Genomic DNA, 17,803 nt, shown 5'->3' with positions numbered 1-17,803 from the left:
ACAGCAATGGTTTTTAAGAGGCTCAAAATTGAACCAGTTAAATAGTCCATTTTATTTTTAGCATAGCTGCACTGATTAAATGGGTTAAAGTCATCAGACCATGTCACTGTAAGTTTGTGTTCCAGCTGGTTACAGCTGTCCAAAATACTAAAAAAGTTTTCAACATCAGCTTCTGATGCTTTTAGCCTCCAAAGCATCCACACATGAAATACAGAAGAACTAAACAGAAGTTTCAGGCAAATCATCCATTTCTTCAAACGTATTCAGGGTTGTTTTGCTATTAGTTCTTGAATTATCTTGAACTTTGCTTGGATCTGCAAAAAAGTGCATTATAAACAAAACAGGATATGGTAGAAACTGTATATGCAAGACCAAATTTTTGCACAACTGATTTTTTTTTAAACATGCATTTATTTAAATAGTAAGCTGTCAGTTTGCTACCATATCTTATACAAAGTTTTCTGTCTGCCCCTTTTCATTGTTGCTGAGATCATTCTACTAAGCAGTATAAATGTTAATTGACTAAAGAACAAACTGCAAAACAAATCTCTCAGATCCTCAGATGCCCTTATACACTCCGACGTTTGTTCCCAGAAGGACATCTGACACCTCAAAGTTAGGTCATTTCTCTATTACACTTCCAACACTGTCAGCAGATGGGTATCTTGAATTTCCTGGTTAACATTTACAAGGAGCCATTTGTCATCCAATGTATATCGCAAAACAAACATGAATGTTTGAGGACTAAAACATAGCAAACTACTGTATTGTTAGGTAGAATCAGTCTGATTTCTTGCCAAATTTTGCAATGCTGTATGTAACTATTCAAGGAGGAAATTAATGTAGTTTGTGACAGCTGTTTCAGAACAAAAATTTTGTCTGTTTACAAGTTCTTCACTCTTATACCATTCAAATGCCTGAAGAAAATGTAAAACTTAGATCAAGTGTAACTGCTTAGAGAAAAATAAATATGGTAACATTACCATGTTTCAATACCAAAGCATAAATAATGAAAGTTGTAACCAAACCTCTCTCCAAATTTTTTAAACTAATTTAACACCCCTACCATACTAGCCATGAGTTTCCCTTGCAGTAAATAGAGTTTTTGAATATCTAGGTTACGCAAGTTTATATTTTTAAAGGTATAAAACTACATCAAGGCATTTCTAAGGAAAAAAAGATTTCACAAATACTGTGGTGTAAAATTCAGCAGTACCTGTTGGCCCTGGATCTTCATTAATAAATGAAACATGCGTTTTCCACTCGGTCCATCTCACTTCATTAATCCTGTTTATATTGTATATAAATTATGTTATTAGCACGCATTCTCTCCTAGCTGCATAGCTGCACTTCCCCTTTTATTTCCTCATTCCGTCTTGGGATTGCCGTGGTTTATCATCAATACCTGTCTTACTAAAAGGTTGACTGTCTTTTGCAGTGTTACACATTGTATGTAGATGGGAATGATATTCAGACTATTTTGTAATTCCACACATTATGAGTATAGTATTGAAACTCACATTAAATATTTTAGTGTTTTCATAAAACAGCATAGAAACATTTTCTTCAATATGCTAATCATATCAATTAGCAATTAATTCCAAATATAATTACTTTTAAGTTAACATTCAAAGGTGATTATGACAAAATTGATATCTCCTGCAAGCAAATCTGATACTTCTACATTAAAAACATACCTGAGGTTGAAAATCAGTTTTCTTATAAAAAATTACTTATTTTCCTTATGTATTTTCCCTTTTCTTAAGCAATTGATCAGAACTAAAAAAACCCAAATGGAGTTTTAGTACAGTAAATGCATTTACTATTTCTTCTTATAAAGAGCTATGTATTAAAAGCAGAAGATGTTTTGTACAGATGTATAAAATATTTCAGAGTCTTTTGAAGAGAAATAACCCTGAAGAGAGATACAGAGCATAATCAATAGCACAATATTCTAACTTTGCTTTACCTTAAGCACACCCTCGTGTCATTTTCAGCCACTTTACACCGTTCTCCCAGTTGGAATTTTTTCCTCAAAGATTTTGGTAAGAATTTTTCAAATTCCAAAATGGTTCTAGCTCTCTATTAACAATAAATAGTAACATCAGTATGGTTAACTATATTCAGAAATGTCTGTATATGCAGTTTTTGAGCTCCATCTTTCATTAAAATATGTTATACCATACCCTCCCATCCACCATCTATAATTGATACACACAGCAGCAGTAGTAAATAATACGGAATGCCACTGGTTATTTGGCATATGCAATTAGGTAGTCCACAACTTCCTCTAGTTAGACCCAGCTCAGGAGGCATGCTCAAAGTAGGCTCAGTGGTTAGGGCTTAGCCCCAATACCTTCATACCAACACTCTGCCATAGGGCTATATCTCCTTCAGTGGGATGCTGCCCATCACAGAAAGCAACTCCAGTCCTAATTCTGACTGCATTCGTGATTACAGTTTGGGATTCAGAAAGCACTTAGGTAAAAAATAAAAAATCAGAGTGAACTCATGCATTGTGCAAGTTCAAGGGATGAAATCGCAAAGTATGCTGTGTTACAGATTTCTGGGCAGATAGTGAAACAAACATTCCTGGTGACGTACCCATGGGAATGAAAGTCACAAAGCTACGTGACAGCACATGGGATTGAAAATTCAAGCCATAAGATTACCTTTAGGATAGCTATTAATTCTATTAATTCTGAAGTTATCAGGATATTCTTACACTAAACATACATATTTCCATTTTTTGTACACATATGCAAATGGAGATTCTCATTGTCATTATCTGTCCCCTTCTATGAGCACAATAAGTGACCACATATACAGCTTAGAAGATTTTGGCCAATGCATCAATTCTTCATTAAGCAAGCTAACTCACAAACAAACCTGGAGTTTCCAGATGTGCTCACTCTCTTTAGAAATATCTTCCACTGTTTCTCCCATTAATGCAATAAGCATGTTCAAGAGAAGAACAAAAGTCAACACAACATAAGTTATGAGGAGCAGAAGAAATAGCACAGGATATTTTGAATTTTGCTGGATCTCCAGATCACCCAGTCCTAGAGTGAGCTTAAAAAGATCCATCAGAACAGGTCCCAGACTGCTGTTAGAATGGCACTCACTGCCGTTTTGGCAAGTTTCAATCAATGCAGCAAGAGCTGAGGAAAAAGCATGAGAAAATTTTAATTACAATAATGCTTTATTTATACATCGCATTTTATCCTGAAGAATTCAAAAAGCACTGCATAATAAAGAGCTACAGCTACCCAGCAACATACGCACCAGCAGCTAGGTGACAGATTACCAAAAGGAAACAGAAAGTACCCACATGCAGATGAAATTGCAAGCAATTGAGCAAAAGCCAAATTACTTATCTGTTCAGATAGTTTCTAGGTAGACTTTAAATTTCTAAACTTGGCTTTTTAATGTCCAGAAGAAACCCCAACATGAGCTCTCATCATGACAATAGGGTTCTTATTCATAATAATGCCAAAATTTTTACTCACACAGAGCATCAGTGCTTTTCTCCAGTAATATTTACCTACGCCAAATCCCAGCAAAAACACGATATAGACAACTAAAAATTTTATCACATCTTGCAGGATGACCTAAAAATTAAATTAAATTAAATATTTATCAGGAATTAAAACTGAGAACTAGTTTTATGCTTATATATTCTGCTAGCATACATGTGCAGTAAACACTGAAGTATCAGATTGTTTTCATTAAGCAAACTGATTGTAGCCTCAGTGGGAAGAGAAAACTTAGGTCTGTTTTTTTTTTAATCTTGCAAGTAAGAGCCTGGTATGCTGTGTACTTCTAATGGTGACTATAGCTGCACAATATAGGCGTTAAACCTATGATGCAATTAAATAGCAGAACTCTTATTTGAAAATCACAAACACAAATTACTTGCATATTTAATAAAATAAAATCTTACTTTTAAGATTCAAGGTAGTCTCTGTTATTGAAGTTATAAAGTAGATTATATGCATTATTTCAGCAAAATACAAAAATAAGAAATTCCAATATGAATCATAAAATATTTTCAAACTGAACATGCTTCATTAGGATTGTATAGATAAGCAATCACTGTAACAAGGCAGATAAATAAACAAATAAACATACTTGCCTTTTGAATCATAACACTGTATATTCCCATGGACTGGAAACCTCTGGTGAAATAGAGCATATTAGCCCATCCTAGGGCCATTGCCAAAACAAGACACACGAGGTGTTCTTTGTAGGAAAACAAGTACAAAAAGACAGAGAAGATCACAAGCAAAGCTTGTATAAAACTGTTAAAAAAACACATGTATGTAAAAGGGAAATTACTAGAACAAAACCAACAGCATTATGGAAAAATACGAAATGACTTGTTTCTTATGCTTGAATTCTAATTTCATATTGCATTCCATTCCCCATTACAAACATAACCTATATAATTTAACAATAAAATAGATGACTTAAGAAAGTGTAAGTATATTAATATATCATGGTTATGTTTATTAAAGCTTACTTTAAGTAAACCCTTCTCCCCAGAATAGCTGGCCAATTGATTTTGCTGGCAAGATATTAGGAATCCTTAATAGCATCTCTGACGCAGCTTAATTAAAGCTCTGGTCTAACAAGGTATTTCTATGAACCTCTCTGCAAGGAAGACACTTAGAGAACATGTGATGCACTCTGATAGCGTATAGACCAGATTCTTGGCAGCACAAAATTGATATTAGCATGATTGTAGAAAGAGAAAGAAAAGTGTAGTTAAGACACCTCTTTTTACTGATCACACAATCTTATTCTAGAAAGGAGAGGGAACCATCTGTGATCAAGACTAGTTGACCAGCTGAACCAGCTTTATGCTATTTTTCCTTCCTGGAGGAGTTAAAAACTAGATCTGGTTTATTAAAAAGATTTCTTAAACACATTTCTCTATATACAGCATAAAGAGATACAGCATCTGGAGGAGATAAAGACAGTCTGTACTTTGGGGAAAAATACAGCCTGTACACATCAACACCCAGTATTGTTATTGATCAGTGAAAGCACTAGTGTGTGCTACAGAAAAGCTGTATGGAAGATTACATCCATCCCTCTGAAAACTAATAATCTAAAGAAAATTGAGCATCTGCTCCAGGAATCATTCCCTGTGACCACAGGATAGATAAGTATTATATAGAGAGCATCAAATACATGCATGACAGACTTACAATGCAAAGTGGAACCACGCATCTGAGAGAATTGACTGCAGGTCTGAGGGCCTAAGCAGAAAGATTGCTACACTCTATGTAAACAGATAAATATAATACAGAAATGGTAGTAAGAAAAAGCAGGGCTCAAAATCATTTTTTCAAAATCATACATTTGAAGTTGGTCTTCTAAAAATCTATTGATAAGACAAGATGATAGCTTCTAGAATTAAAAATATTTTATGGAGCTGTAACAGCGAAGTCTCGATTTCTATCATCTTTGGCATAATTTAACAACTAGATACTGTTTTTAATTACTTATAGTATCTGGTAAAAAATTATGCCCTGCTTTTTTCTGTTATAGGTTCTAATTCAACACTGTACTTAGCCCCAGTAATTAGACAACATTACTGTCATATAAATACAAAATCTCTCTGTCTTAAGAATTCCAAAGGAAAATCCCTCACATATTTGTTTCACAGAGCAATACAGTCATATTCAAATAAATATCCAGGATCATTCAGAATGAGTGACGTATTCTGCCAAATACTTTTAGACATTACACAAATCATCAGCATATTCGTAAATCTAGACAAGTTCTTTACCTACTCTGTTATGTATTTGTTATTTAAAAGTCTTACCTCTTTTATGGCTAAAAATATTGCTCCTAACACAACCATCACCTGTCCCGATAACTGCAGCCATCCCACACCACGTGTTAGAGCTAGTGGATAAGGTGGAGCCTGCAAGATAGGTCCAAAATGAAAGACTGAGTTCCATATCTGAAGGGTAAAAGGCAAAGTAACCGGAAGCCTCATGTATTTAGCTCTCTGGGTACCCAATTTCTGCCATTACACTAAGAGTTGAATTCACGGTGGATTTACAGAGAATAGCAGAGGTTTCTTTCTTAAAAGAAAAGCAAAACCCCTCCCCACACTTTTAGAAATTTAACTACCTGTCTTTGTATTATGTGGCTTTTAGGTCACTTTCACAAAACGCAAATAGAATTACTTCCTCTGTTACACCTCTTCCTTCCAGATGCAAAGACCTGATCTGGGAGAACCTGCTCTTACTGTAGCCAGATAAACTGGTATCTGGTTTTGGTGGAGTTTTTTTTTGGACTCACCAGCATTTTAAAAACAGATCAGGAAATACTATTGCAATTTAAAGCAGTAAAATTTGTTAAGTTACTGTACTCACTTCATTTTCATTAGGTCTGTGGTAGGAAACTAATGTCAGTGTTATATTGTATAGGAAATAAAAACAACATGACATAAAAAACATGTGTCGTGCAAACTTCTTCCATTTCATTCGCAGCAGTGAATTCAGAGGCTCCAAAGTCAGCATTTCATGACGATTCTGTAGAAAACAAACAAACAATTAAGATTTGAACTTTCCACCTGTAAGGAAACTGAGATGATTTCAGGTATGTATTTTATAAATTTAATTCAGTATCTTGCTGATCTAGAAACACATCTGTACTCAAATATATTTGTCAGACCCTAAATTTACAAGATACAATGAGCCAACTTCAATTCAGGCTGTGATAACCTGCCAAGCTTTGTTAAACTGTGATTGTGATAAAACTGTAGTGTGAACTTCTGCACTTGCTTCATACAGAAGCTTTATGACAGTTTTTTAATTTGGCAAACATCAAATTCTGGCTTTGAAAAATTAAAATTCTGTGATAAGGTTCTACCCTAGATGCCTAAAATACATGTATGTGAGGTGAAGTTTTTATTAAGTAAATATACAACCCTATGGCTTCCGTGACTGTTAATAGAACCTTCTTTTAGAACAACTGTGTACAATACATAAGTTAATTGTAGTAATTGTATTAATAGGACAAAATAGGGTGTTGTTCTGACAGCTTAAGAACACTTCATATGCCATGAAAATAAACAGTAGCACAGCAATAATGGTATTAGTAAAGACAGGCAACTCCTGTCCACAGGCTTCTATGTGTGCTAAGCATTTCATCAGGGCACAGAACAAAAAACACCACCCCTGCCTCCAAAACCTGGTGAGATGCAATTTCCTGAGGACAGGTGGAGTATCCTGTGAATGCATTGCTGCTTGCTTCCCCTGTTCTCAAGAGCTTTCTTAGGCAGCTGCCAGTGACCAAACCATGGAGGAATTATACTAGTTTTGGTCTGACCAGCTGGGCCTTGTTTATGTTCCTATGCAAGGCAAATTAATGGTTTAAATGTAGAAAAAGAAACGCTCCCAAAATACTTAGCCAATGTTTGAGGATCTGAATCCATATTCACTTACAGCTGAGAATCTACAGAGATGTAAAATTAACCTTGCTTCCAATACAAAACTAAGAAGCAGAAGTTATTATTTACTGTTTTACAAGTTCTTCAGTCAAATGTGTAGGCTAAAGCACCTGAAATGAGTATACTGCTAGAAAATACATGAATTTTAGTAATAGACAACTTACACCAATATTCGTATTATAAACAATAATCTCCAATACTGAATTGTCCGTGGTGGTATCTAGTTCTGTCAGATCATAAAGAGAAGACTGAACAGGACCATAAGCCCAGTCTGTGAATTTTCTTGACAAGCTCCTGTTAGGCTTATCTCTTATCTCTCTGCTCAGGATGTATTTCAGAATCTAAAACGTTAACAGAATCATTTGTAAGCAGATGCATTCTTCGTGGGAAAAGAGAAAGCACACTGATACACTTGCCAAAACCCATACGTTAAATCTATCACATTTGCTAGAGTAGTGCAATTCAATACATTTGTAATTCCGTCATTTGATAAGTGGTGTTAGAGGTTACAGACCTCTAGGAAATAAATACAGTATTTTAATGCCTCTAGCCTTTCTATCAGAGAGATTTTTCTAAAGGATGAAAGCACAATTTTCCATGAGTTCACATTCCCTTAACTTAACCATTTACTTTCTAAATTAACCCACTGTCAACTCTTTACCACAACACAGATGATTTATGCGGGCCAAATGCCACAGCAGCTTAACAGAGCAGTACTAGTGAGTCTTCTGAAATTTTACAAAGATTTTATATTGTATAATAGTTTTGTAATAAATGCAATACTTCTGAGTTTCAGTACAATACAAAGGTTTGCAAGGCTGTTTTTAAATAGCATGGATACAGAAAGGTATTGTCAGACAAAAACCTTGAAGAGCAGAAGCAACACTGCAATAGAAATTTTTGCTTTTATGTTGAGCAAAATTATCTCACTGAATACTACTGATACATAGTACTGCATAACCAGCATGGAAAACTATATGCTAGAGCACTAATGTCTGAGTACATGGTTGGCCTTGACTCTCTCTATATTTAATTTCTCTTAGATACTACTGAACTAATACTTACCTCTAATTTCCCAGTTTTTGCAGCTAATTGTAGTGGTGTCAAACCATCCTTGTTCCTTGCTGTTTCCAAATTTCTGTCTTTACTTTTCAACAAAATCATATCATACATTCTGATTACAAAGTCATTCTGAGTTTTAAAGTCCTCTGCAACAGTAACTAATGCATGCAAGATATTGTTTCCTCTGGAATCCTGAGAAGTAATATTAGTCCTGGTATTGTCCATTAACAGCTGAATTATGTCTGGTTGATTGGTACATGCAGCTAACGCCAGTGCAGTTTCACCTACAAAATTATAAAATGTAACATCTGTTCATGTTTTATTACAAGCATTAAAACTGTATTATAGAATTGACTATGTTAAGCATCTTAGTATTTGAAAGCGCATTTAAATATTGATTATTTTTAATTTGGCTTTTGCTTTAGAAAAACTTCATTTGCAAGAAAACATTGTTTGGAGACAATCTTCAGATTCAAATTTATGCCAATTTATTTGCTATTCAGCATTTAATAATTGTTTTACAAGTATTTCTGAGTGTTTATGATACATTGCACTCTGACAAGTTACCTTACAAAAGGTACTGTGACATTTTCATATCTTGTGATGTGACTTTCTTAATATAGGTCAGCTAATATTAAAGATCCACACTTGCCCATCTTCCATACTGACTTGTTTGGGTATTCCTTCCTGCCTTTTGGAGAGAGATCACGTTTCTACTTACCGAAATAAAAGCCTTCATGCTTATGTTTGGGATTAAAGAAAATACCCTGGGCGTGAGCATTGACATCAGCTCCTTTTTCTATAAGGCTCTGAGTGATTTCATATTGTCTTCTTTCAATGGCAATATTTAGAGCTGTCTGGCCTGAAACAGCAGACGCAGGTATTTAGTGTGAAATCTCTTAAGCACATTATGAAACATTAATGATGTTTCACAACAGATAGCACCAGTAACAATGAATCAAAGTTGTTTCAGGAATTGAAACCATTCTTAGAATGTTGGAAGAAAACATTACATTTATTGATGGTATATTTAACCATATTCCTGAATTGGTATCAGATGGCAGTACCTTTATAGGCCTCTTCTGTGTATGCTGCATTGATAAACCTCTCCAAAATACCATTTTCTTCTGCAAAGGAGAGTAGCATATTCACGATCTCATTTGTGTTTTGGTTGATGTTCAGCAGAGCTTTCATCAGACATGTTTTGCCAGTATCTGAAGCTGTGAATTTTTTCATCAGATAATCTGCAAGAGTAAATTTTGAGATTAGATCACGTTAGGCTTCATTATTTATTAAGTGGAAGGCAAATAATTCTAATCTTTTGTTTATTTGGGGTGGGACCTGGGGAATATATATGATATTATTTAGCAAGCAATTACTCCTTATTTACTCTATTTGGGCTACTTTGTGAGATGACACTTTCAGAGATGTGGTACTGATTTATAAGGAGGCCAGTGTATTTGGTTTCTTTTTCAGATATCCCACTGCCATGGTAAATCCAGACAAACCCCAAACCCTTTCCTAACTTCCCAACCCACTCTGCCATGCTAAAATACATCACAAACCCTCTCTATACTGCAATTAGACTGACTACAGGGTGGTAGAGACATCAGCTTTGAGTCTCATACTGCAAAAGGCTAATTTACGTATGGCTCTGGGAATACAGTGCAGATAGACCCTCAGCATATCATAAACAGTGGACAAATATTCTCCAGTGTTGCCTCAGAGACAGCAAGGAGGTAGCTTTTTGAGTATCTTAATCTTTCATTTAGAAATAAGAAATGGCATAAATTTAATTGAAAACAAGTGACTTCAAATTCACTTGCAAGTAGCTGCTGTGTTTCCTAGTTTTAGACTATACATGTGCTGCCGGATGTGGTATCAGTATTCCTTCAGGTAACTCCACTGCTTACCTGGCACAGTCATGTTTGTACATGCATTTGATCTTTCCTTCAGCTCTGCGAGCAGACCTTGCAATTCTTCCACATTTCCCTCAGATACTGCTCGAAATATGTATCTTTTCAACTTCTTCCGGGCACTTGTCTGCTCAGGACCTTGTGATATGTTAGCACTGAATTATCAAAAATAATAATGAAATTGCTGAATCAGTTTACTTGGGTTTATTTTATTTTCTGCACAAGAGGAAGAAGAAATGCAATTACTTACACCAGATTACATATACTGGCCCTATTCCCATATATATATGTGTGTACATGTATATATATATAAAACTTGGCATAGATCTACGTTTATGTAGGTTGCTTATTTGCAGAGAAGTGGCTATTGAGAGCTTTTTTATTACAATGTACTTTTTTCGAGTAATTTTGTTTTGCATTTTTGTCAGTTTGTCCATTTTTCTAAAACAAAGGCTGAGAAACACTAATGAATATGCTTCTTTCCACTTTTCTTTACATTGCCTTCAGTATTACTCCCCTCCATGCTTCTCTGACCCGTCTACAACTTTATGACTTCAGTGCCTGAAGTTATCTGATGCTGCACTCCAGCTGCACCCATCCCACTCACAGCAGAAGATTGTTTTTAATCTCACGTCTTCTTACACAACTTTCCTGGTCATACGTTATTCTGGAATGATTTAATACTTTACCCCCAGTCAGAAATACTTCCAGATGATTTCCTTTGGAAGCCTCATTAATGCATCAGCTATATATCTTCTTTTCACAGTGAGATTAGCTATCAGGATTACTAGTCCTCAGAAGTGTTAAGAAAGTACATTTTGTTCATTCCATCAAGCTAACAAAGATTTCTTAATACTGACTGAAATAGAGGGCAATGTTTCACCTCTAAAAGAAATGCTTTCTAGCCTATTAGAGCTGGCTTTTGAAGGAAAAATACATTGTACATTGTATGGTTGGTACACAATACTGATTTCTGGGAATTTTCTCATGCCTTGTTGGGCATAAGAGTTTAGGTCCTGTGTTGTCATCTATGAAACAGAAATTATATATGAAGAATCCTCATACTAAATATGAGATTTGAGAAAAGCACAAGTTAGAGTTGTTCATTTCAAAGTTTAATTATTGAAAACTAAGAAAGGCATGGGTATCTTTTTTCTGAAAAATGTCAAACAAAATTGGTGATATCTACCCTATCATAGACTTAATCTGTACAAAATGTACTACTCACCAACTGTCTACGTTAGGGCTATATTCAGTCACATCATCCTGAAGAGACTGTGGGGAATCCATATCTTCTCCATTTCCAGATGCACTGCATAAAACAAAAAGCATAACTGCTAAGTCAAGAAGATATAGGAAGACATTTTGCCAAATTGCATGATGAATCAGTCAATGCTAGGAAGCCGTATCTACAGTAGAACTGAAATTAATCTAATTTGACACTGATATTAATTTTATCATTTTATCTCCCTTGTATATATTCAAGTGAGTGGTACGAAGGGTGACACCCAAAAGACTTTATTATATTTTAAAAATCCTTAGGAAAACCACATGTTTTGTTTTACTATGTTATTTCATACATTTTACTATCTTATTTTACTATGTTATTTCATTATCTGTGGGAATTTTTTTTAAATTTTTTTTAAATGTTCAGTGCTTGTTATGCAACATCCTGAGTGCTGCAGCTTGAAGCTTACATTCTTCCTTTTCACATCCTGAATTTGTCATCTGACACAAAACAAGTGCTAAATCAGTATGGGTTGCAAACAAACAATGAAAGTGATTTAAACATTTACTACGCAGTACACTGCAGGCAACTCAAGAACATTTTGCAGCTGACTGAGATGGAAGCCTCAGCTAAAAGAAATCAAAGACTGGGCTCTAAATACATATTTCAGTAATAAATTTAAAGGATCTCGGTGCCATTAGTATTTTGTAATTACTTATGCCATTTCCAGACATTCCTAAAGGCAGATCTGACTTTAAAATGAATTGATAGCAATTTTTTTTCACTTATAATTTTGTTTTCTATAATGTTCAGATTTGATGAACAATCACCAGTTAATAACTTCGGGAGACTAAACTATTAGCTATTGACAAAGTGGATGTATGGACAAAAATGCAAGCATTTAACATTGCCCTGCAGATATTTATTTGAAACAAAGGTGGTTGCTCAGAGTCCATTCTTATTCAGTCCATCACTTCTCTGCAGAAAACCGTGAGGAATCTAGTGACAAAGCATACGTGTGTCTTGTGCAGGTTTGTCCCTGAATGAGAGGCAGAAACTTTGATGCCTTTCCTTTGAAACCAAAATAAATTGGTCAGCTAATTCCAAAAAGCTGACCAGACATCCATCAAACAAAAATCCATTTGATAATTCTGAGTTTATGCTAAAATTGATACATTTTCCCGTATTCATAATCACTGGCTTTTAGTACCACTCCAATTTTTAAAAATTAGGTGTGCTCTTCCCAGACACATTTTTTTCTCTATTCATTCAGCATAAATGGCTGCCTTAAACATCTCAGACTCAGTATCTTCATGTTGTTTGGTAGTTAATGAGCAACAGAGCAAGGATATTAGCACACAGAGCTGGGAATGTGGTTTACTAAATTAAGCTGTGGTTTTCACCTAGCAGAAAACACACAAAGGTGTGCAGGGCATTTGTACTAACATATCCCAAATAAGGGGCTTAGAAAAAAAAAAAAAGAAGATAGTATTGATTTTAAATTAATTCAAATCTGAGGCCTGATTTATTTGATGTGAACGATAGCAGCAGATAAAGATAAATTATCTAGCAACAACAGACCTCCAATGGAGTTTTGTCTTTAAAGTGACCAAAATCTATGAAAAGTCATGAGAAATTTTAGCTCTGAAATATAAGGAGAAATATGGAGTAGCTGTTGAAAATAAAATAGATATATTTGCAATATGACTACTGAATATGCCTCTATAACTTACCATGGACGAATATTTGAATCCATTGGTTTTGAAAACACAGGGGGAGATGTATTATTTGGAGTTGCATTACTTTCAAAACCATCAATCTCCAGAAAGAAGTGTGAACTGTTGAACACATTGCATTAAAAATATTAGTTAAAAAAGCAAACTGAACCATAAAATAAACAAAGCAGTACATGTAAATGCCTGGGACAATGCTGACAGTTTAAATTTGCTGGCATTATATCTAATAAGATGATGGAAAGAGACTTGTCTACTTTTGCCTGGGAGGATCCCAGACTCCAACATTTAGGCAGTGTCCAGCACTTACATGCTGGCAAGATGGGCAAAAGATCCCAAGTTTTTTTTAGGAGGCATGGCATCAGGTCCTGACATGTCTAAGCCACTACAGCATCAGCCTAAAAACAGCCTTGCACCTGCCTTCTGTGCAAAGCGCTAAATGCAACGCCATACATTTATTGAACAGACATACATATATGCATACACACACAGACACTTTAATATGCTCGCCCTTCTACTGCAGCCCCTATTTCTCCAGCCAGGAGCCACCAAAATAGATCATTCCAAACCTATCAGCAGTGATAAACATTAAATCAGAAAGTTTGAAAGGTCACGTGTTTAATGACATAAGACATATTCACCCTCCAGAACTGAATCTTGCCAGTCAGTGCATGACATTTAACAATGTCTAGCTAACGAATAACTATTTATAGGAAAAAGAAATGAAATTTGAAACAACACAGAAAAGCGAATATGAGAAGAACTGGAAGATTTAGCCTTTTAAAAGCCTGCAGAGTTGGGAGGCAAAGTCAATGGGTTGGTATTACTAGATCTCATTAATCCACGCTACATTTCATCTAAGACAGGGGAGTTTCAGTGGTGAACGTAGTAACTCCCACAAGGCTTCTCATTCAGCAACTGTCTTACATATCTAAAATGTTCCAGTAGTCACCTGAAAAATATCTCCAATTCACCTAATATTTGTGGTTTAGTCCCTAGGATATTTCTTCCTTTCATTTAACTGCATCTCCCCCAAAGAATCCTGTTGAATCAAAGTACACATACTCATGCTAAAATGCTTTATGTTATTAGAACGCTACTGAACAACCCACTGATATCTGCTAAAAATAGCATGATCTAATAATGGCCCTAGTTCATATCATTTTCCAATGTCTTGGGGATCCCAGTGTTAAATCACTGTGTGTAGGTGTTTAAACTTATATACCTTATAACATTCAAGATGTGCAGCTTCTGCCTAGCACGACAGTGTCCCTGAAATTACCTAGGCATAGGGTGCTCCTCAGAGCACAGGAAAAAACCTAGACAGAAACAGGACCATTGCCATCACTTCTACCACACTCACCAGGTTCGCAGCTGCTGTAAATCACTGTTGTTTCACAGGGATCTTGGCAGAGAGTCTGAGGAGGGGTGAAAACACCATGGGTTCATCCTGCTTTTGCATTCCCTGGCTATGATGTGCAGGATCTGTCCCAACAACTGTTGGAGGCTACAGTGAATCTACAGAAAGCCAGAAGTGCTGCACTTCAGGCTTAGCTGGACTGTCCCACCTGCACTTGGCTCAGCACCAGGAGGAGATGGTGTGCTACAGGCTGATGTCTCTCCTAGGATTGTGTTCATGTGCAACCAAAAGCTGTACAACAGCTATGAAGTAGGCCCTGTTTTGGAGGCTGACATACCTAACCTATACTAACATGTGGGTTACATGGCGATAACATGGGGGGAAGGGGAGGGAAAACAAAAACCACCACGCAAAGTGGACAATTGCCAAGAAATAACCAAGTGCTTACGTGGCCATGGTGCACACTGTCAGGAGCACTGCCCACAAACATAATCAGGCTCCGACAACGTTGGCAGCACTCCTCCCCAGCGTACGTGTTGGTTTTCCTGTGCTTAATTACATACTGCTAGTCCACCCAAATACCAGCAGCTTCAAGAAGGGGAAGTCAATGTCTTTTCATAAAGTACACATGGCCAATACATTTGCCAAATGAGAAATGCTACCCATGGAGATGCACTAGCTGCTTAGTGGCACAGCATACCAGAAGGAAGCATTTTGAAGCAACAGAAGTACAGCAGCATAGAAACATATAATTAATAGAACACGTTAAACCACTGCATTAAAATTCACGTGATCTTCATTCCTTATACTACAGGAATGTTGGTAGTCACACCCTCAGCTGCTGGTAGAGAGATGGCAAAATCCCCAAGGTTACTGTTACTGATGCCACAAAACCAAATGGGAGATAGGGGATAACTAAGTGAAGGGTAGTATTTACCACTGTTTGCCAATATTTGTTTTAACTATAAATCTTCCATGGAATCGCCCATTTTTGGAGTACTAAGTGTATTGTGAGCTGTTCAGATACCTCAATCTCCCCATTCTACCAGCAAAGTGCAGTGATTCAAATGAAGAGCTTCTCTTTTTACATTTAATGACAAGAGGAGAAATTGGGCCACCCAGGCAGTGGGTCTCAAATAACTTACGACACCTTTTCTGTAGAAAGTGATTCCTCTGATTATTAAGAAATTATAAATGTCAGAACAGCCACAATTGCCTAGGCCTTCAGAGGTTCAAAAATTACTATAATAGCTAGTAATTAGCCACAGAGTGAAAAGTTTATGAATGAAAATCCATCCTCAGTCTACAGTAACTTATGTAGTTTCAATAACAGTATCATGGATGAATTACTGCTTCTATTTCTCTATTCATATTAAATTCAAACCCTTAATCATTGTATTAATTCACTAGCATAAAATATGAATTAAAGTGAATATTTTATAAAATAAGAAATCTCATTAATCAGAATTATGAAAAATAGAGTGAATTCAGGTTTCTGTTTGTAATAGGATTTCCCAAACCTCCTGCTCTACCCAGCCCTTATTCTTTAATTCCACCTCTGTCTCCCCGTAATCCTTTACGTTCTCATGTGATGCTAAATTTGAAATGTCCCTTTTTTTCAGGCCAGCATCTTTTATATGAAACCTGGTGTACCCTGCCACGTGATCACTTTACATTCTCCTATTGAAATGATGACCATTAATTGACCACAATCACGTAAGTTTATACAGGTATATAGATTGGATGCAGAAAGCCTGCCTGATAGGAGACATTAACTTAGACTGGTGCTTGAGTCTGATGTCTCTAGGATAGGGGTTATGTATTTGTCCCATCAGGGTCAACACATTATATGTCTAAGTAAGCAGGATACTCTTCCACTTATAAACAGTATAAGCACATGATTTTTTGAAGGCACCTTCTGTTTATCAGGTCTATCTCATCCATATATATAGCATTAAAGATGTTAGTGATATTGCAGTGCAAATATCTACTACAGTAGATATAACAAGGAGTTGTAATGTTTTAGAGTGAGCGAGAGTCCTACCTTTTCTTTGTGGGAGTGCTCTCAGTTGGCTTTTTCTCTTGCTGGTTTGAAGGGGCATTACCAGATGGATTTGTTTTCTTGCCCATTAGTGGAACAACTTCTTTGTTATCTTTAATCATATTTCTGCAGTAGATAGAATCACAGTTACTTACCACTTGTACATTTCAAGAAGGTTTAGTGACCAAGAGTTTACAATCTCTTCACATGTGAGCACACAACTCAATATTTTTTCATCTTTCAGTTATTAGGCACATACATGTTATTCTATTTGTCAAGGCTGGAGGGTTATAGTCAAGACTGATTAAATTACATTGTAGGAGAAGTTCCATTATGAGTGGAAAATCCACACCATAAATCCAAGAGAACTGTAAGTATGTGCCCAAATTAAACTGAAGGGCATTTGTCAGTCACAGTACCAGTATATCTTATATAGAGAAATGCAAAGAGCACAATGTTCTCTTTGGCTTTCATAAGTTCCCCTATAATGTGTGCATATTTACAATTATTCTAAGCAGTCAGTTCTTAAAGAATTTAACTTTAGAAAAGTGGCCAGTTACAGAAAGATCCGTGCAGCAGGTATGATGTGAGAAGGGAGGTTTCATACACAAAGGGTAGTGAACACAGAAAAAGCCCTGAACTTTTTGAATGCATCAGAATAGCACAAGCAACAGTCAGACTCTAAATACTGTGTCCAGCCTGAACTCAGCTAAACAAATGGTCACATGGATGACATCAAGGACTTTTGTGTGCTGTCAACATTTCTCAACATTTCTTTGGGGAAAAAAAAAAAAAAGTCATGACTCTGCTATATGGAAATGATCAACAGCACATAACATAAACAGATGTTAATACATGTTATCTGCTTGTAAACGTTCATAATAGGAATTCTGTAATTAATGAAGAATAATTATCTTCCTCTTTCTCAACATAATACTCAAGGGCATCATTTTAAATCACCAACAATACCGTGGAAGCAAACAATATGAATT

General features: G+C 35.9%; 1 protein-coding gene across 1 annotated transcript; it reads right to left on the bottom strand.

The window, feature by feature from the left end:
- Positions 1 to 219: 219 nt before the first annotated feature.
- TRPV3 (transient receptor potential cation channel subfamily V member 3) lies at positions 220 to 16,933 on the bottom strand (the record flags this gene model as incomplete). Its single annotated transcript, XM_084299747.1, has 17 exons — positions 220 to 314; positions 1,217 to 1,287; positions 1,970 to 2,082; positions 2,890 to 3,161; positions 3,545 to 3,611; positions 4,136 to 4,301; positions 5,214 to 5,287; positions 5,834 to 5,935; positions 6,393 to 6,551; positions 7,636 to 7,812; positions 8,537 to 8,817; positions 9,255 to 9,395; positions 9,601 to 9,777; positions 10,447 to 10,604; positions 11,678 to 11,761; positions 13,411 to 13,515; positions 16,815 to 16,933. 17 exons carry the CDS (start codon positions 16,931 to 16,933, stop codon positions 220 to 222), a joined length of 2,361 nt encoding a protein of 786 aa, XP_084155873.1.
- Between the last annotated feature and the right edge of the window lie 870 nt (positions 16,934 to 17,803).

Source organism: Netta rufina (assembly GCF_964035555.1).
Source record: "Netta rufina genome assembly, chromosome: 21".
Classification (NCBI taxonomy): domain Eukaryota; kingdom Metazoa; phylum Chordata; class Aves; order Anseriformes; family Anatidae; genus Netta; species Netta rufina.
Note: the sequence above shows the minus strand (reverse complement) of the source record. Positions and strands in the feature narration are given on the sequence as shown.